Source organism: Suricata suricatta, chromosome 14 (assembly GCF_006229205.1).
Source record: "Suricata suricatta isolate VVHF042 chromosome 14, meerkat_22Aug2017_6uvM2_HiC, whole genome shotgun sequence".
NCBI lineage: Eukaryota > Metazoa > Chordata > Mammalia > Carnivora > Herpestidae > Suricata > Suricata suricatta.
In genome coordinates, this window is record NC_043713.1 from 53,341,368 (window position 1) to 53,363,136 (window position 21,769).

The 21,769-nt window shown below is 42.2% G+C and overlaps 1 protein-coding gene across 6 annotated transcripts in view; it reads right to left on the reverse strand.

Annotated features, from left to right (window-relative positions):
- Nucleotides 1-9,895: 9,895 nt before the first annotated feature.
- Nucleotides 9,896-21,769, reverse strand: part of AKAIN1 (A-kinase anchor inhibitor 1) — a 104,042-nt gene continuing 92,168 nt past the window's right edge. For 3 of the 6 annotated variants that reach the window (XM_029922176.1, XM_029922175.1, XM_029922177.1), the window contains 3 exons: nt 19,687-19,748; nt 12,264-12,358; nt 9,896-11,931 (listed from right to left, as the gene is read on the reverse strand). In XM_029922176.1, coding sequence (XP_029778036.1) covers nt 11,738-11,931; nt 12,264-12,358; nt 19,687-19,748 — 351 coding nt within the window. In that variant the 3' untranslated portion in view covers nt 9,896-11,737. The remainder of the gene's footprint in view (nt 11,932-12,263; nt 12,359-19,686; nt 19,749-21,769) is intronic. The other 3 variants (XM_029922179.1, XM_029922178.1, XM_029922180.1) reach the window with 2 other exon arrangements.

A 21,769-nucleotide genomic window follows, 5' to 3' on the forward strand; every position in this document is an offset into this window, starting at 1 on the left:
TGCCTCATGCATCCAACTCTTGATTTAGCTCAGGTCATGATCTCAAGGTTCGTGAGACTAAGCCCCATGTTGGGCTCCATGCTGACAGTATGGAGCCTGTGTGGAATTCCCTCCCTCCCTCTCTCTCTCTCTCTCTAAATAAATAAATCTTATTTTAAAAAATAAAGTATTCTAAGGTAAAATGTTGGGGAAAGTGTTCTAAGCAGAAGGGACTACATGATCACAGATACTAAGGTGTGAAATCAAAGAGAAACCGCCAAGTCCTTTAGGACAACACAACATAAAGGTTTAGGTAGAAAGTGGCAGGAGGGGCACCTGGGTGGCTCAACCAGTTGAGCGTCAGGCTTAGGCTCAGGTCATGATCTCACAGTTCATGGGTTTGAGCCCCATGTTGGGCTCTGTGCTGACAACTAGCTCAGAGCCTGGAGCCTGCTTCAGATTCTGTGTCTCCCTCTCTCTCTGACCCTCCCCTGCTCATGCTGTCTCTGTCTCTCAAAAATAAATTAAAAAACATAAAAAAGAAAGTGGCAGGAGATGGGGCTAAACAGGTAGAAGGCGGCTACAATTTACAAAGTAGTTTTTATACATAAAAAATGTTTGAAATCCAAAAACTTAGAGATAATTTAGAAATTCTATTTAACACAATGACTTTTCCTTCCTTTTTTCCATTTCTCTAGTCCATAAAGATTTCTGCGGAAATGTCCTTCCCTTCCTAGCACTGCCCCTTCTCTCCTTCACCATTTTTTATCTATCTTAATAAACCTGTTTCTACATTATATTCCATCCTTTTGCACAAATTATCTTTTACCTCCCCTCCTTTTCTTACACTTCTCTTACGCTTCCTTAAAAACAAATTAGTTTTCACACAGTGCCTAGTATCACAGGTTTTCAACTGAATGAATCTGTGTGGTACTTTGAACGTACATACATAATGAAGTCTAGTCATTCACACACGTTCCTGAACGAATCCTCCGAAGTAATATGAATAGCATACTTCTCCCCCTAGAGGGAGCCGAGGGACTTCCTGAAGACTTGCCTTCTTGTGTGTCAAGGACAAAAGGGAATCCTCATATCCCTAAATCATTAACCATGGGCTAGCGCTTTGACAGGCAGTATGAATAGAATGGGATGGGAGAAAAAACTGTATTTTCCTGGAACCCTTTTCTGCATAGGACCAACCTTTTAATGGTTCTCACTCTCTCACACACATGGTATGGAAAGATTACTCCTATCCTTGGAAGCAAAGAGAAGAGTGAAGAACGTAAGAACACACACACATAAGGCAGGTGTATAGTAAGATACTCAGGCCTTTTACTAGTCTAGGTAAAAAGATTTATTCTGTTTGTTCCACCAGGTGGAGAAATCACAGTGTTCTTGGCACAGATGTCTATCTAGTATTAAGGAATTTTCCATTCGTTCAGGCTTGGGATCCCAGGACTGAATTTAATGATACCAACATTCAGACACTGATCACGTACTGACCTGACTAATAATAAGTGGAACTGGTATAATTATGCTCTTTTCTCTGAAATAATAAAAACAAGCCCTGGGAAGATAAACTCATTTGATTAAGGGCATGAACCTAATTAGTTTCGAACAAACAGCAGCACCGGAGTGACTTACGGTGGTTGAATAACTCTTTCAAACTGAATTCTAATTTTCAATAAACTTTTAATGTAACAAAAATGAGCATATGGTATTTAAGACAAGTTAGGAAATTAAGCTACTCCAAAAGGAAAATATTTTTACAAAATGATGAGGAGTATTTTTGTCGCTGTAGGGTTTTTGTTTTGTGTTGTTTTCCTAACAGGAGTAAGGCTCTGAGTTCGTTATTCAATTTTAATGAAAAACATTTCTTTTATAATTTTTAATGTCTTTTATTTATTTTTGAGAGACATAGAGAGACAGCATAAGCAGGGAAGAATCAGAAAGAGAGGGAGATACAGAATCCGAAGCAGGCTCCAGGCTCTGAGCTAGCGATCAGCACAGAGCCCGAAGCGGGGCTTGAACCCACGAACTGTGAGATCATGACCTGAGCCAAAGCCGGACGCTTAACCGACTGAGCCACCCAGGCGCCCCTCATCATTCAATTTTAATGAAAAACATTTCTTTGGAAGTTTCGCTGGCAAGTTTCCAGGAAGAGGTCATGTGTCTGAAAAGGACCACCTTTAATTGCCCTGATGCCACAGAGCTCATCTCTGAGAGAGTGAAAGTCTCAGTACCTACTGCCCACACAAATTATTTCTGTTTAACATGTGAATTTTTGTTATAAAATAGGCCGACTTTTCCTCTAGAACCAAGACCAGAAAATTTTGCTTAAATGAGTTGTACACGTATAGGTTTGGAGTTAGGACACAAACACGCCCTAAGACATACAAACATACTCATGCATGTGCTTGCACATGGACATGCACACACGCACACATTCCTACCCTGAGCATAAAGCACACTCTTTGTCCCATTTATCTTAACCTTCTTCCCCCTTTTTTCCCCTTCTTTCTCTCACCTTTTCTCCTTTCATAGTTGGATTCAAAATTAAGGGAGGTGGGTGAGGCAGAAGCTTGGTGGAGGGAGGTACAAGGGGGTTTACAGAAAGTTAGACAAAAAAGACAGGAGATGAAAAGAGCAGTTATCGGATAGCACTGGATTTATCACCCATCCCAAGCATAATTTTTAATGATGACAAGCCTATCAACATTCACTCAGTGTAAACCACTGCACATCAGCAAAGACATCAATAGAGTAAGCAGGGACTCAAGGTTGCCGCCGGGCTTGTGATTCTAAACAAATGAGAGTAAAAATCGGGCGCTCATTCTTCTGTTTGACCCCCGTAGTGCAAATGGGATCAGTCACGGGTACGCTAGTACTGTGTCCGACAGGTCTGTATTAATGATTCACAGAAGCAGGATTTCTGACACTAGCAGCATCTAGGAAAGAATGGGCGCCTTGCAGAAAGCACAGAGTTGCAAGGGTGCCATGGGAACTACACGAACTGGAATTCTAGATTAGGGGAAATCTTTCCAGGGTGAGCTGTCACCAACTGTCTTCTTACTGTGCGGGAGGTAGCTGGCTGGTTCTAGGTGAGGACTGGAGGAAAATGAAATCAGCATGAGTGTCGGTGGCCAGATGGATGGAAGGGAAACTTGAAGGATTCAAAATGAGGCCAGTTTCCCACCCTTCAAAGGACAAATTCTGGAATTGCAAGCAGGAGGTGGGAGAACCAAAGACTTTGAAAGGGAGAGTGAAATTTGCCATAATCTCTTCGGACATATATTACTAGTAGGAGGACAGCTTAGTACTATTGCACTGGAAGCTTCTTTGGCAGAATCCAGGAGATAGACACATACTGTAACCCAGTAATCCTACTTCTGGATATTTACCCCTTCCCCAAAGATTCGCACAAGAATATTTATAGTGATTGGGGCACCTGGGTAGCTCAGTCAGTTAAGCGTCTGATTCTTGATTTTGCCTCAAGTCACAATCTCCCAGTTAGTGGGATGGAGTCCCGCATCAGGTTCTATAGTGACATTGCAGAGCCTGCTTGGGACCGCCTTTCTCTCTCTCTCTCTGCCCCTCCCCTGCTTGTGCTCGCTCGCGTGCTCTCTCTCTCTCTCTCAAAATAAACTATTTTTTAATTGTAAAGAATATTTATAGTGATTTTATTTGTAATAGCTGAAATTGAGGGAAAACCCTAGAACTGATAAATAAGTAGTGGTATATTTATACACAATAATACGCAGCGAATAAACAGAACTATCCCTCTTGACACCAATATGAGTGAATCTCATGGACAAAATGTTGAGGACAGAAAACCAAGGAATAATGTATACTGTGTGACTCCATTTATATGTAGTTCAAAAATGAGCAAGGGGTGCCTGGGTGGCTCAGTCCGTTAAGCTTCCAACTTCAGCTTCGGTCATGATTTCACGGTCCATGAGTTTGAGGCCCGCATAGGGGTCTGGGCTGCAGCTCAGAGCCTGAAGCCTGCTTCAGATTCTGTATCTCTCTTTCTGCCCCTCCCCTGTTCTCTCTCTCTCTCTCTCTCTCTCTCTCTCTCTCTCTCAAAAATAAACATTTTTTGAATAAGCAAAATGAATTAATAATTAATAAGTCAGAGTAGTGATCAGCTTTGGGAAGATACCACGTCACAGGGGCGTAAGGAAACTTGTAGGGGTGCTGGTAATTCTCTAGATCAGTCTGGTGAAACTTACTTGACTATATACACATGTTAAAAACTCATCAAGCTGTATACTTTTGTGAATCCTCAATAAAAAGTATAACAACAACAACAACAACAAAAAACCCATGTGGAATCATTTACTTTTAGAACTAGAAAGAGGTTTAGGGATCATGGTGGCCAACTTCTAGTTTACACTGAGGAAACTGAGGCTCAGAAAACCTAAATGTAACCTTGTAAATGTCCCACAGGTAATGTATTCCTTTGTTCAACAGGCAATTAGTGGGTATTTATTCTTTGCTGAGGCTGTATTGGATACAAGCTAAACAAGACTGATACATGACTTCCTTTCATAAAGCCAATGATTTAGCTGTAGAGACAGAAATTAAGAGACATAACCTAAAAATAAGTATGTAATTGCAGACTGTGGTCAATATTGTGAAAGAATGACACACATGTTTTTAGCAGTCACCTGTGGGGCTAGCACCCAGCTCACCTGGTAACAGATTAGCTTGGCTTCAACATTTCCATAACCTGAGCTTTTTGAAAAGTAGGAGCAAATTCTCGATCTACATGAATTTATTTCTCCAGATTTAAAACACAACCTTTAATTATAAAGCACGAGCCAAACAATAAATACATTTCAAGGGATGAATCTCCCAAGGTTTGCCAAAGACACAATTTCATCAGACAAGGAACTGCCAAAATTAGTGGACCTAAAATTTGTTTCCTATTGGTTAAATCTAAGATTCATAATGTTTATGGCCTGGCACCGGTCTCTCAATCACTTTCCCCTAGCAGAAAGTCACCTCTGATGCCTGTTTATTTGGTATTTATCTGGATCCAATCTTATACATTAGCCAACTTAGAAAACAGCACCGAGATAAATCAATCTAAAGACAACCAAGATATCCGTAATAAAATTAAAACACACAGCACATCTGATATCTTGATCAACTCACGGGCTATTACTTTGGGGATTTGTTTTGGAGGACGCCAGCTACTTACTGCTCATTATCTGCTTGGAGCAGATTGTCTCTGCAGAAGAGCTGGCCCGATTTTCCTGCAACAGAACTGACGTCGTTAGTAATCTCAGTTTTATTTGATAAGGTACATCCCTGGTTCCCTGAGAAGTAGACCCTGAAACAAATATTTGAGTGAAAGTAGTTCATTTCGGATCTCACCCTAGGCAGCACCCGTGGGAAGGAAGATGGCGGGGAGAGAGAGAAGGCAAGGGCAGGGACTCATCAGACTGGCAACCGCTGGGAGACTGCGCAGGGCTGGCCCACCTGAGGGGCGGTGGGGCTGGGCTACATATGCTCCAGCTCCCAACTACCATCGTTAAGAGGGCTGCTGGTAGGGCAGTGGCTCCCGAGTACTTTCAGCTGCCCCTGTGTGGACTGAGCACACAGCTCTAGCCAGAAAAAGCCCACAGGCAAACAGTGACAGCGATTTGCACAAAGAAGCCATCTGTGCGTAAGGAAATGGCGAATACTGAGAGTGGACGGATGGCCGCTAACAGTGTCAGCCGGACACGTAATTAGTGGGGCATGCAAGAACCTCAATTCTTAGACACAAGTGTGAGACATGCCAGAAAAGCACTGGTTTATTGGTTAAGTAGAAATCAGGCAGGCATCCGTGTATAATAGCAGGTTGCTTTAAATATTTAAAAAACAGGAGCACCCGGTGGCTCAGTAGGCCAAGCATCTGACTCAGGTCATGATCTCAGTTTGTGAGTTTGAGCCCCGCATCAAGCTCTCTGCTGTCAGCCTCGAGCCCACTTCAGAACCTGCCCCCCCTCCCCCCCCAGCTTGTGCTTTCTCTCTGCCTCAAAAATAAATAAAAACATCAAAAAATTTTTAATAAAAAATAAAAATTGAAAAACACTATAGGAATAAAGCTATTCTTTTCTTCATCTATTACTTAGGCTGTGGGACATCTCTGTGGCATAAGTCTAATGATTAAAGGAATTACTTTCTCAATAGGAAGGTCACCCTGGGTCTTCACAAGCTGCCAGAATCTTCCTGTTTAGATTCAGTGGAAGAATGAGCCAATAGCAGGCATGTATGGCATCAAGGAATTTAGGTAGATGATAGATACGAGATAAACAATATATACACAAAATACATATATCACCTAATTTTTTTATTTAATGAAAGAAAAAGAACCTAAATGAAACGAAAAGTATTATTAACTTCAAATGTTTATTACCATATATTATTTTCTAATACATTCCTCTAGGACTAAGAAAAGGAATTATGAACTCAGTTAAGAATTTTATAGCATTGGATTTTTAACTAGATCATTCAACTTAAGATCCTATCAATTATCTTTTCTCTGACAGATGACATCATTAGTATGATGTCATTTCCCTTGCCCCACCTCACGGTTTTTGTTGTATTTTTATACTATCAAGATCTAACAATTTACATTCTTTTCTTTGGCTCAATTTTCACACTTGTGTAATATTTACTTGATATTTAAGTGAAGGTACTGCTCCTTGCCACTTTACTGTAGCTCCTCCATTGCTAAACTCTTTATTTTGACTCTTTTTTAGTTTGGCGAAGTGCATGGCAAACCAGTTTTTTTTTCTGTTTTTTATTTATTTTTGAGAGACACAGAAAGACAGCACAAGCAGGGGAGAGTCAGAGAGAGAAGGAGACACAGAATCCGAAGCAGGCTCCAGGATATGAGCTGTCAGCACAGAGCCTGACATGGAGCTCAAACCCACGAACCATGAGATCATGACCTTAACCGAAGCCAGATGCTTAACCAACTGAGCCACCAGGCACCCCTCAAACAGTTTTTTTCAAGAAGGGCCCTTGAGCACCAGGAGCTGTCGGGGGCTGCCAAGTTTTCTGTCTGCCTCAGGCAAGGATTATCACTTTCCGGAGAGTGAACCAGCAAACAAGATTTGCATCTAGAGGCTGGAGATTGCCATTTCCTGGTCAAAATAACTTTGGCGTCTGTCATGCTGGGCTAGACGTGAGTGGCCAAGGTGCACAAAAGATCAAAACCGTATTTTGGATTATTCAGTGCTAACTCCCCCTTTCCCAGCATTGCTGAGGCAAATCTGGGCGTTTCTTTTGATATTCATTTGACTCTGTTTACCTGGTAACTGACCTTGGTCAGCTGCTTTGTTTTCCCGCCTTGAAACCTTTATAAAAGACAGATTTCTGAATAAAGCTCTCTCTATCTTTTGCCTGATCCAAAACCGTGAGTGCGGTCTTTACTGTCTGTGTCTCCCTCTCCTGCCCCCTTTTTCTCTCCCTCCCTCAGGAGAAGGACCCGCGACTGAGGCTCCGGGGGACCAGCGCGCCTGGACCTGGCGAGCTAGGGCACCGGCAAGTGCTGCTCCAGCCTGGGGTGGAAGCGGAAGGGGCCGACGAGCCGGACCCGCCCGCCCCGGCTACGACAAGGAATCTTTAGGACAGATAGACAGCAAGAGAGGTGCCTGGGTAGCTCAGTCAGTTGAGCATCTGACTCTTGCTCCCAGGGTCATGGGATTGAGCCCCATGTCAGGCTCTGCTGAGCTTAGAGCCCGCTCTGAAGTCTCTTTTTCCCTCCCTCGGCTCCTCTCTCCAGCTCACATGGGTGCTTTCACTTTCTCTCTCAAATGAAACAAACAAACAGATTTATTTATTTATTTAATTTGTTTATCTATGCTTGCCTTTATTTTCGAGTGACATCTTGGCTGGGAATAATACCCTTACTTCATGCTGTCCTTTTCAGATCTATGTCGTAGCCTTTTCTCCCTAAAGTTAGAGTAGTGTATATTTCTCTGAAGTAGTCTGATGCCAGCCAGCCTGAAGTTTTTACCTTTGTAAATGGCTTGCTCTGAGCCTAGAAATGTCAAAATTTTTTCTTACTCTGTAAGTACTGGTATTGAACATTTTGTGTCCATTTTCCTAGAATATGATGAGGGGATTGTTTTGATTATACATGTTTTTTTTTTTTCCCCTCCCTCCCTTCCTTCCTTCCTTCCTTTCCTTTCTTGTAAGGTTGTTCCTTCTGTGTGAGAGAAACATCTTCTCCTATTTTGCCTGTTTCTTCCTAAGAGCCATTTCCACTATTCTAAAGTCAATGAAAGTCACCCATGGCATTCATCTTTCTCCACATATGGGGCAGGATTCTGTGGCCTCCCCACAGTGGCCTGAGGAGCAAAGAGAAGTGAGGTCACCATGCTCTGTGGTGGTCTATGTTGTTCCCTCTGCAGTTTCTTTTCTTTCCTTAGCTACCACTTTTCCATGGAAATGGCATTGAACTATTTCTACTGATGATGATTTTTCGGGCCCTTTACTATTTTTGTTATATTTCTTCCTAGAAAGGTATTCTAAAAGGCAGTTTTAGTCTTCCATCTTAACATAGATATCTCCCTAATTTATATTTCTTAAGCTCCCCGCCTAACTCATATGCTTGCTGAGTTCAAGATCAGTGATTCATGTATTCCTGTGCCCAACAGTATTTGCTGTTCCTCACTTAGGATATACTTAACCTCTCTGAGACTGTGTGACTTTATCTGCAAAAGGAGAATAAGATCTTCCCAGATACAATGTGTTGTAAGGTTGTGGCAATGAGAAAAATGAATTAATGTGCAGTAATATATTTAAGAACACTTTCTCATATTCAAGAGTAAGACATTACTGTGGTTTCCATATTCTCCTTACATGAACTGAAGAATCTATCTGCTCAAGTGTTTACTTGTTCACCCTTTTGGGTACAATAGTGGTTATACTAGTTACGAGGTTTCTCTATTGTTATGGTGGATAAAATAAAAATTTCCTTTTTAAAAAAATTTTTTTCACAGAGGCCTTAAAACCTTGAAAATAGTTATTCATTCCTGATTGGCATACTAACGTGTTTATTTTTAAATGGTTCATTCATTTTTTTGTAACCTGAAATCCCACCATAAGAGAAGACAAAGGAAGCTAAAAAAGAGGGAGGGGAGGAAAAATAAAGCCCAGGAAGCAGGAAGTTTTTTGCATCTATTTACCATACTGTTCACACTGGATAGATTAATACAGAAAAGCAACATAAAAGGATTTTTCTCTTTGGACCTACTCCAGGGACTGGCAAAGTAAAAGATGAACAGCTGATCACACAGCTGGGAGGCCCGTGTATGCTTTATCATGTAGTAAATCAAGAAGATAAAATTCCTAAGACCAAAGGCTGTGTGCTGGTTTATGACAATAAGCAAGTGGAAGCCCACCTTAATCCTAGGCCACGTGAAGACCTTTAGGCTCCTTTCAAAGCCAATAACTTTATCTTTATACTGAGAGACATCAGCAAGAGTTTGACAGATTTATTTTTATGGCTAAGCTTTCTTAGGATTCTGCCAATACGGCCCTGGCCTCCTGAGTGCAGGGGTTGCTTAACTTCCTTTTCTTCCTCCAAGAATTCATCCATGTCTCCGTTCCTTCTTGTAGATGTTCCATCTCAGAAAGATAGTGAAAGACGTTCAATTCTCCAGATCCACTCACCTTCACTTCCGGAGATAGAAGGGTTACTTCTTACCACACGTCCTTTTCTGCCCAAGCCTCAGGAACCACTATCCCCTAGACTGACAGGAAGGCCCCTGGAAGAAGCACTCTCAGGGCCATGACCTCGAGGGGGTTGGAAAACTTGGGGTGCCTCATGGTCCCATATGGATGTAAGGTCCATGTATGAAATGCACCCAACAGTAGGGTGCAGAAAACTCGGCTTACAATGACAACATAGTTCAAAGCTGGATATATTTTATTTACAAATAAGTTTAGCTACAGAAGTTAATCAAATGTCCTCAAGGATCCCCAGTGGACACACCAGAGGAAAGATGGAGCATTTCTGTTTCTGTCACGCGATATGACACAAGGCCCGGGGCCAGTTATACCCAGACATCTCAGGAGACATGGTGTCAGATCACTTGCAAACTACAAGCATTGGGTTTATTTTTTTTTATTATAGATCCTTCTGAATAATTTCCAACAATACCTTCATTCCCATTAACTCCCCTATACAATTATATATCAATTATATGACTTCAGATCAACTTTAACTCATTCTTCAGTTGTCATGAGTTCATGACATAAAAAAATATTTCTGAAATCTAATATTTAACCCCCTCTGCTCCTTCTCATAGCCATTCGTCCTGTGAATTTATTTATTCCATCTGCACATCATATGAGATAGTTCAGCAAAGTTGATAAGAGATTGTGTTCATCCATCTATAGAATCCATTCTGGAAAATGTGACATACTGGAATTCTCTAAGTATATCATAATATCAGCCATACCACATATGCTAATACTGGCTTTTAAAAAAAACAAACATAGACACTGATATTTTGAAGCCGAAGGGTTTTTACCAAAGGTCAAATTCTCTTTCTGTCCTCAGAGAGGACACCAACTCAATAACTGTTGTGAAACCCAGACTATGGGGTTCTCGTGACTTCAGGAAGATGTGCAAGAGCCACATGGGAATGGACGGACGTCACACGATGGCCGTGAAGATGGCGTCTTGCATACACACACATCTCTCTATACTGCATGGTCCAAAACAGTCACTGTGTTGTTCCCCCTGGATTGTCATGCTTCAGAGAGGTGAAAAGTGGTTTTCCCATTTGCAGTGTTATTTATTTCTCATATGCATGATTTTCATAATCTCAAAGATATAATTCTCATTTGTGGAGGGAAAGGAAAGCTCCCACTAGTAAGGTACTATTGGGAGTGCACAGCCTGATGACGACGAAGGATTGATAAAGCCCCACAGCCCTTCCAAGGACACTGCACCCCATAATCAGACCCTGGTGTATCCCCAGTGTATCTCTAGTTCTAGTTGCTCGTCGTGGGGCTGCTAAAACACAGAGTCATTGAAACTCATGCGTCTAGATCTATCACTTGTCTTACTTTAATTTGACATGGAAAGGAAATCTCTGTTTTCAAGGATTTCTGCCCAGAGAGCAAACTTGAGAGAATTGAGACCAAAAACCTGAGTTCTTAAAAAGTTAAACTCCTCCTTTTTAAAAAGTAATATAAATATATGCCTTGTAAGATCCTGAGGGACTAAGCCTTAGATTTCGCCTTTGCTCGGTTTGTCCTCAGACCTGAACCCAGGGAAGTCTTTAATTCCGTATTTGAGGGTGACAAGCTCCATCCCTTCACTTTCGCCGCGTGTCTTTTTAACACAGTATAAAGGACACAGTACTGCCCTCAGTCTTTCAGCAAAAAGGATTGCTGGTTAAATTCACAGAAAGTGCATCAAAGGCAAAAGTAAATAAACAAGACAGAATTTTAGATAAAAAGAACCTTAAAAATAAAACGGGTTGCAAAACTACTTTTGCAGTTACAGTGTTGTAGTCCCCCCCCCCCCCGCCATGTTTCCGAGGCACTGCCTTAACATAAACAGAATCGTCTAATGCACTTTTGCAAAACAGTGCTTCTCAGCCAAGGACAACGTGGATTCATTCTACTGCTAGGTGCCCATGACACTTTGGTTTGCTTTACTGGCAACATTTTGGCAACGCATCCTATGCTAAGAGGAAGGCTGGTAACCAAGCAGATGACTAGAGCCAGATCCACTGTGTTACTTCTTTTCGTGCTTCTTGGTTAGTTCCCCCACGCCCAGCCGGAAGCTGCCCTCCTTGGCGCCCCGTCTGCCTTCCCTCTGCTGGCTCTCCTGGGAGACTTGCTGCACCGCTTGCAGGATGACATTCTGCACAATCTGTTTGCTGGCTTTCTGCAGCTTCACCTCTTCGGGCTCATTTCCAGGTTTCTCACCTACCCAAAAGCATGGAAAGGAGGTACAAAGAACAAAATTAATTTCAGAAACTTATAGGAAGGGGCAGGCAGGCAAGGTGAGTTTGTAAGAAGGTGCGAGGGTGGCCCAGTTAATGGTGAGGGGCCCTGTAAGGCACATATGGCTACCATCTCCCTCTCCAGCAAGATCTCCATTTGTTTGCCCCACTCATGAGTCCCATGTATGTTCTCACCATCCCAGAATCCTCTGCTGCTAGCAGTTGTCCTGAGAATATAGTTGTGGCCAGTGAGAACCTCTGGGAAAGTTCATGGAAAGGGACAGACTCATATCCCTTTTGGCCTTTGACACTTACTCCTTCTTCCTATGCAGGATACAGACATAATGCCTTTAGGTGCCGCAGGCAGCTTACGCCAAGCATGGAGATGAAAGCCAACATTCTGGCCATGGCTGAGGGGGAAAAAAGAGCCTAGTTTTGAAAGTATTCAGTATCCACACCAACCCTGGACCATGTATTTCTGGATTTCTTTGTATGTAAGATAAACACTTTTTTGTTGAATCTGCCATTAGTCAAGTTTTATGTTACTTGCAACCAAATGTATGCTGAATAGATTAAATTTCACTGGCGCTGGAGAATAGATTATTACCGAACCTATATTAGGCTCAATCCTGCTCTTCTAATAGCCTCCCAAGGAATGAAGCCATTCATGTATCAGAATCTGTCCTCTGTGAACAGGGGTTGGCAAACTTGTTCAACAGGACCAGCTGGGAACTATTTTAGACTTGTGAGCCATACCACCTCTGTGAAAACTCCTCAGCTCTGCTTTTTGTAGCATTAAATCAGCCCTAGATGACACATAAATGAATGCATTTGGTTTTGTTTCAATAACTCATTGCTTACAAAAAGTAGGCTGCAGGCCAGATTTGTGCATAGGCCATAGTTTGCCAACCCCTGGTCTAGAGTGGTGGGAATTTTTTAATTAGAAGGCACGCAATCTACCCATCATTGATTCTTCCCCTCCATCTTTAGTTAAAAAGAAGAAAAACCTTGATTTTATTTGGGCAGCCATGTAACTGGCTACAGCAAAGTTCTGACCAATGAAGTGAAAGTTCATCTAGTAAAAATTCTAAAAGGTCTTTAAAAGGAAATAGGCAGATAAAGACCCTTGCCCTCTCCTCATCCCACTTCCTGCGACTCTGTCCCATCGGCTGTCACTATAGGGGCTTTTGCGAACCATGAGGGAATCTTTAGAATGGAAACCATTTGCAGAGATTTTTCAAAGAAAAAGTTAGAAGGAGCCTGAGAACCCCATGACCAAGAGCCACATATCATCATCCCTTGGCTGCCCACCTCCAGGCCTCTTTCATGTTAGAAAAAATACACATATTGTATCTGACTCACTGTTATCTTGAACTTTCTTTTATTACGCAGCAAACGTATTACTAACACACACGGCAGAATGATCATGAATCGAACACTTGACTAAAGTGCAATCATGAGCATTTTAAATTCCCTCCTTATATTTATTTAGTGATAAATAGAATGGGCCTTGTTCCTTTATTCAAAATCATCATTTCAGATGTTTCCTCTCTTCACATATGCTGCTGCCATGAAAATGGATTTAAAACTGGGGGCCGTTCACCAGGATTGATTCATTAACAAATTGACACATCCAGGAAAAAGACGTCATGTAAGAGAATTCGGAGTCGATCCGGAAGACCTAGCAGCTCTTATCCCTTGAGACGGAGAGTTGCCATTTATTCAGCAGCATTTGTATCATCAGCACTATTTCCTGAGGGATTTACAGTCTAATGAATAAGGTAAGATGAATCTATTTAAAACAAAGGGACAATCCTCACCTCCCTCCTCCCTCAAAAAAACAAAAGAAGAAAATGAGAAATATACACCAAACCACCCAGAGAAGGCATCACATGCTACAATGTGTGTGATATGACACTTATTCAACACCCTGTCTGGTTCCTGAGTACTTAGTGTCCATGACTGTGTATTGGTTAAGGCACAGATCAGGCTGTTGGGACAAAGAAACTAAAAAATATACAAGAAAACTCACACAAGAAAGATATTTATTGCTCTCTCTTGCATCAGCCCAGAGGTACTCCAACGTGTAGGTGGCTCTGCTCCACCAAGTTATGTAAGGGGTCTACATCCTTCTGTCTTTCTCTTCTGCCATTTCCTGCTATCTTGACCTCATATGCATGATTAGAGCTGGTTAACCAATATCCCATCTGGGACTGGAAGGCAGAAAAAGGGGGTTGATGAAGGTGATTTCCTTTAAAAGAATTATCATATGGGGCACCTGGGTGGCTCAGTCCGTTCAGTGGCTGACTTCAGCTCAGGTCATGATCTCATGGTTCATGAGTTTGAACCCCACATTGGGCTCTGTGCTGACAGCTCAGAGCCTAGAGCCTGCTTCGGATTCTATGTCTCCCTCTCTTTCTGTCCTTCCCACATGCACACTGTGTCTCTCTGTCTCTCAAAAAAGAATAAATGTTAAAAAAAATTTAAAGAATTATTATATAAGTTGCAAACATTACTTTGCTCACATTTCATTGGGGGAAACTGAGTCACACGGCCACACCTAGCCACATGGGAGGCTAGGTAGGAAATATAGGTGCAAACTGGGCAGCTATGCCCCGTACTGAAACTCAGGGAGGTCCTAATGCTAAAACAAACAAGCAATTACAGATTTTGAAGTTACATCTGTGCAATGGTCAAGTCTAATTTGAAGAGGAAGAGTATATATTTGAAGAGGAAGAGTATATATTTATGGGAAGTCAAATATGATACTCGGGCAGCTCCGCCCACTATCACTATAGAGCATAAATGTGTAGACAAACAGAACAGTTGAAAAGGTTCGCATTTGCTCCCGGAAAGAGTATCTTAGCCAAACTCTGTCTAAAATGTCCCTGCTATACAGCTATTTTTCTGTCTTTGGATGGAGAAAGGGGGAATATAAGGATAAGAGTAAGTGAATTAAGAGTAAATGAATTCCTTAATAGGAGAGAGAGAGAGAGAGAGAAAGAGAGAGAGAGAGAGAGAGAGAGATTCTACTCTAAATTTAGCTGTGACCTAATATCTGAGCTAAATTGTCACATCCTCTTCTATCCATTATAAAGATAAATTGATTAGAAAATCAAAGGCAGCCTGTGCTAGAATATCCCTTTGGTGACTTGTGAGATTATTGACCCTCATGGCCCTCATCAGCACTTTGCTCTGGGTCATGAATATCTGCAGTGAAGAGTACAGGACAAAAAGTGTGGCAACTAGTTGGAACAGAAAAAGTGAGGAATGAAAATGAGGGTAAAAGCCACACAGAGCACTTAGACAATAACAGCAAAACAAATGTACACACACACACACACACACACACACACACACACAGCACCACAGAAGACCTCAAATAGCAAAAACAATCCTGAGAAAGAACAAAGCAGGAGGCATCACACTTCCTGATTTCAAGCTATATTATAAAGCTACAATGATCAAAACAGTATGGTACTGGTCTCAAAACAGATGTCCAGATCAATGGCACAGATAGAGGGCCCAGAAATAAGCCCATGCATATATGGTCAACTAATATTGGACAGGGGAACAAAGAATACTCAATACGTTTCAGGAGAAAAGACAGTATCTTCAGTAAATGGTGCTGGGGAAATAGGATATTTACAGGTAAAAGTGAAACTATCTTACACTAGTCACAACAATTAACTCAAAATGTATTAAAGACTTGAAAACCTGAAACCATAAAACTCCTAAAAGAAAATATGAATAAAATCTCCTTGGAATGAATCTTAACAACAAGTTTTGGGATATGGCACCTAAAACACAAGCAATAAAATTAAAAATAAGTGGGACTACCTCAAACTCAAAAGCTTCTGCACAACAAAAAGAATGATCAATAAATGAACAGGCAGGGGCACCTGGGAGGCTCAGTCAGGTAAGCGTCCAACTTTTGATTTTGGCTCAGGTCATGATCTCATGGTACATGACTTTGAGCCCTGCATTGGGCTCTGGGCTGACAGTGTGGAGCCTGCTTGGGATTCTCTCTCCCTCTCTCTTTGCCCCTCCCTCACTCTCTCCCTCTCTCTCATAAAATAAATGCATAAACATTTAAAATAAATAAACATTTAAAAATGAAAAACATGTTTTAAAAAGGCAATCTGCAGAAAAGGAAGAAAATATTTGCAAATCATATATCTGAAAGCTAATATCCAAAATATATTGGAAAAACATATACAACTCTATAACAACAAAAATGATCTAATTAAAATGGGCAAAGGACCTAAATAGACATTTTTCCAGAGAAGATATACAAATGGTCAACAGGTACATGAAAAGGTTCGCATTAGTAATCAGTAGGGAAATATGAATTAAAAATACAATGAGATATCACCTCATGTCTGTTAGAATAGCAAGCATCCAAAAGATAAGAGATAAATGCTGGTGAGAATGTGGAGAAAGAAAGCCCCTGTGCACTGTTTGTGAAGCCGTAAATCGGTGCAGCCGCTGTGGAAAACAGTGTGAAGTTTCCTCCAAATATTGAAAATAGGGGGCGCCTGGGTGGCTCAGTCAGTTAAGCATCTGATTCTTGATTTCAACTCAATTCATGATCTCACAGTTCATAAGGTCAAGTGAACTTGTGCTCACAGTGTGCTCACAGTGTGGAGCCTGCTTGGAATTTTCTCCCCCTCTCTCTCTCTGCCTTTCTCCCCCTCATGCTTTCTCTCTGCCTATCACTCTCTTTCTCCCTCTTTCAAAATAAATAAATTAAGTTAAAAGAATTAAAAATAGAATTATCCTATGATCCAACAACCCCACTTCCGGGTATCTATCCAAAGAAAACAAAATCACTGTATTGAAAGATGTCTGGACCCCCATATTCACTGCAGCAGAATTTATAATGGCCAATACATGGAAACAACTTAAGTGTCCAGGGACAGATGAACTGAATAAAGACAGTGTGCTATATGTATACAGTACATGAAAGAAAAATCCCTTGCCATTTGTGACAACATAGGTAGACATGAGGGCATTGTAGTGAGTGAACTGAATCAGAGAAAGACAAATACTGTATGATCTCACTTATACATGGGGAAGAAAGGGAGGGAGGGAGGGAGGGAGAGAGAGAGAGAGAGAGAGAGAGAGAGAGAGAGAGAGAGAGAGAGAGAGAGAAAGAAAGAAAGAAAGAAAGAAAGAAAGAAAGAAAGAAAGAAAGAAAGAAAGAAAGAAAGGCAAAGCAAACAGGGAAAAGAGAACAGAATTGTGGTTATCAGAAGTGGGGCAAAGAGGATAGAGGCGCTGGGTGAAGGCTGTCAAAAGGAACAAACGTACACTTAAAAGACAAAGAAGTAAATAGAAAAAAGTTTTTTCTTTTACTTGCTTGTGTCTATATGAGAAGATGGATGGTAATTACTTCCCAATGTATGTAAGCCGAGTCACTGTCCCGTATACCTCAAGTCATTACATAGAGACCTGTGTCAATTATATCTCAATAAAACTGAAAGAAGAAACAAGGTGAACCACACGTGTATACTGTGTATAGCTCTTTGGCATACAAGGAAAGACACTCTCCTGTTACCTTAAGTTGGAGGTCTCTTGGGGAGTGCGATTACTCTTGGGATACATGTGTCCTAACCAGACATCATGGAAATTTTGGGCTGGGTCTCACAGTACAATTCATAAATTGGAATCATCCAATATATCTCTAGTAACTGGACTCTCTAGACCATTCTCTGCCATTAGATAGTTTCAACTCTCCATCAGCTGCTTCCACAGCCAGCAGCTCTCCTTTTCTTCCGGAGTCCCCCTGACTTCATGGCATTTACTTACCCCTCCTTCTGCTCATTCACCACTACCTGCAGGGCTTCATAATTGTACATACTATCTTCTTTCTGAGGGCATTTCAGCTAAAGTTCTACTTGTAACCGCCTGATTCTCCACCTAGCTTCAGGTGAAGTTCCTGAGAGAGAAACTGAAAGACTCAGCATACCCCACTGTCCCCGAAAAAGAGGACTTCCATGCGAGGCCACCTCTTCCGAGGCCAGCCATTGAACGGATGTCCGTGGCTCATTCTGGCCTAATCAGCTGTGGCCTCAGAGTTTGGATCAGGGGTGAGAACCACATCTGCATAGGAGGAAGGAACCACCTAGGCCCCCCACCTGGAACAGGTGCCGAGGGCACAGCCTGCACTCACACGGTTGGCTTGATCCAATGTAAAAACTGACCGGTGTGTCTATGGCATTTACTTGAAAGGATATGGCATTTGAGAACACCCTGGTGGAGACCCATAATAAAAATGCAGCAGCATGAAAAAGCACGTTACAACCCCACAGAAGGCAGAACCAACCAGAGAAATCCTCAGAGTCTTGCCATTTACTTACATGCATTAAACTTACTTGAAATTAATGAATCACCTACATGTTGTACATGGCCACTTGCCTAATTTTAAATGATGCAAATGTCCTCTGTCCTAATTAGCATTTACAAAATCATTTGGGTATTTCACAAAAGATGATGAATCGGTTTAATTAGCTTTAAACACTAAATGCCCAATATAAATACCCCCAAGTCAAGAATGTGATGTCACTAAATTTGTCGTCTGTGTCCTTCCAACTCAAATCATTACCCCCCTCCACACACATGCACACACACAGGCATCCCCATGGTCATGTTCCCTGTGACACCCAGCCCACTCCAACGGGACTAGCCTTCCACAGATGACACTGAGCACAGAAGACCCCCCCTGCTCCTCAGTGGAAGGTGTCAGGGACTCAGTGCAAACAGGTAATAATACTTGCTCTTAATTCTGTATTTATATCCATTAAAACCATGCTTCTAGTGATCATAGGAAGGTCTTCCTGGCAAAAACTGACAATTTTTCCCCTCCCATCACCTAAGTGCCACTGGCCTCTATTACATTAACCCTATTATGTTGCAGTCAGGTGTGTTTTAGAAAAGGTCAGTGTTGCCATTTTGAGGCAGAATCTGATTAGTGATTTTCCTTTGATCACCCAGAGAGTGTGGCAGAGGCTGTACCACAAGTAGTGTCTCTCTCTGGTCTCTTCTCACTAAGTATGCAAATTCTAGATGGCCACGTCAGGGCAGGATAGGGCCAACCACAGCCTGCCCAACTCTCCAAAGTGCTCAGTGCTCCTGCTGGTGACTGTGGAGCACATTTTTTATCTTCCCCTCTGATTGCTTGAGACTATAAAGAAGCATTATCATTCATCAATGACTAGCTTGTGGAACACAGAGAACCAGAACTAATTTGGGTCCCTTTATTAATGGAATGATAGTCTATTTTCCAGCTCAAAGTGCAGGAATTTTCCATGGAGGACCAGATGTTAGCGCTCAGTCATTTATGCCAACTGCTAACAAAGTTTTCCTGGCTGCCCTGCTTTCCCACTGAGCAAGCCAAAGTTACACGACTTCCCGGCAATGGAAAGTCACAGCCTCTGAGCTTCCTGCTTGTTGCTAACACCCCCAAACCACTGCTGCTTTCCTATGCACACCAACCAAATCAGAAGCAACATTTTGGGGTTTCTAAAAGGTAGAGTTGAGATACAGAAGGCAAGGCGGGTACTGGCAGGTATAGGACCCCGTCTAAGTCATATCTGCATGATGCCCCACTATCACCACCAGCACCCCCATCAAATCAAGTACAGGGCATTAAGAAACACCCCTGACTGCCTACAGCAGCCAGGCTGGCCATTTCATAACATGGCAAGCTACCCCCATGCCTACACAGAGTTCTTACTGAAATGTCCTACAGAACAGGATGAGATGAAAGATTCTTCTTGAGCCTTCGTATGCAGGGTCCTGTGGAAAGTAACATGGGCCATTAGGCCAAAATATTTCATTCATTCCTGCATTCTTTCTCAAAAATTATAGAGTACTTCCTACATGGCAAATGCTGGATTAGGGATAAGAGATTAAAATGATGAGCAAAATAGTCCTGGATCCTGCTTTACTGGAGTTTAAAATATAGTGGAAGAGGCAAGTGTTGATGAAATGATTAAATAGGTTTATAATTTTGCACTGGGACTCATGCCATAAAGGGGCCTGGGGAGCCCATTACAAGAGAAACTGATCTAGTCTGAGGTCAGGGAAAGACGCCCTGAGCAAGCGGCTTTGAGGTTAACAAGGTACTAACCAATGAAAGGAAGGTAGCAGGGGCAGGAAGATCAATCAAACCCGAGTGGAAATTCCCCCACGTGTGTGGAGCAGGCCCTGTGGGAAACTGAAGGCAGCCTCAGCGGCCCGGTGCCCATGGCGGGAGGGGAGAGCAGTCAGTGCCTAAGATAATGGGCCAGCCAGGTGGGACAGGTCCTGGCAGGCTGGAGGCTTTGGGTCTTTTGTTGAGAGTGAAGCTTCCGTGCACCCCCAAATCTGTGCCACACGTGGCAGCTGAAGAAGTCCAAGGAGAATCATGGGACCAAGGTGGGAATACAGGGTTTGGAGCAGGTCTAGAAATACAGATTGAATTTGGAAAGGCCACCGGAAAAAGAAAGAGAATTCTTGTTCTGGCTTCCGAGGTCAGCACAGACATGTGACTCACTAACTCAGTGTCCTAGAAAGCTTGTTACCTTACAGAGCTACCTCATTATTTTAGAACATAATTTAACTTATTACTGGGCTGCCATGTGTTATTTTTAGGAAAGCTGTAAGGAATAGTGCCAATAAAACCTGAAAAGGAAAAGACAATTTTAAACTAGAAATCAGGTTTGAGTATGCTGGCCAAAACAAAGGTAATTTTGAAAAAGAACAACAGACAGGGAGGACCTCATTTACCAGGTGTTTTATCACCAGCGCTCCGTAGCAATTCAGGAAGTGTGACATTGACATAGGGATGGAAAACCTGGCCGGTGAAATAGAATTAGAAATCCAGGCACAGCCCTCCACCTTTGAGGTCACTTGACTTGTGAAAAATAGGACACCTTAGTGTAAGGAGGAAAAGAGAGTATTTTCAGGTGGTGTGGGGGGAGCCAGGTGGTTATTCACATGGAAACAATAAGGAGTTTGGCGATCACATACTCTACATAAAATAAGCGGGTCCAGGTGCACTTCACATCGATACCTGAATGTCAAACAATCTGGAGCACAGAGGCTTTTTAGGACAGTGAAGATATGCTGTGTGACACTGTGATGGCGGAAACGAGATAGTCCACATTCATCCAAAGTCATCGAATGTACGACATCAAGAGTGAGCCCTAACGTAATCTATGCACCATGAGGGATAACGCTGGACAGTGTAGGTTCAGCAATTGTAACAAATGCACTACTGTGGTTTGGGATAGTGATAATGGGAGAGGCTGTCACAGGCAGGGTCATGTGAGAAATCTCTGTTCCTTCCCCTTAATTTTGCTGAGAAACTAAAACTGTTCTAAAAGAAAATAGTCTTTAAAAGACTATCCTTTCTCTCTGCCCCTCCCCCACTCACGCTCCCTCGCACTCTCTTTCTCTCTCAAAAATAAATGGGCAGAAGACATGAACAGACACTTCTCCAAAGAGGACATCCAGATGGCCTACAGGCACATGAAACGATGCTCAACATCACTCATCATCAGGGAAACACAAATCAAAACCACACTGAGATACCACCTCACACCAGTCAGAGTGGCTAAAATGAACAAATCAAGAGACTATAGATGTTGGCGAGGGTGTGGAGAGATGGGCACCCTCCTACACTGTTGGTGGCAATGCAAACTGGTGCAGCTGCTCTGGAAAACAGTGTGGAGGTTCCTCAAAAAACTATCCATAGAACTCCCTTATGACCCAGCAATAGCATTGCTAGGGATTTACCCAAGAGAGACAGAAATGCTGATGCATAGGAGCACATG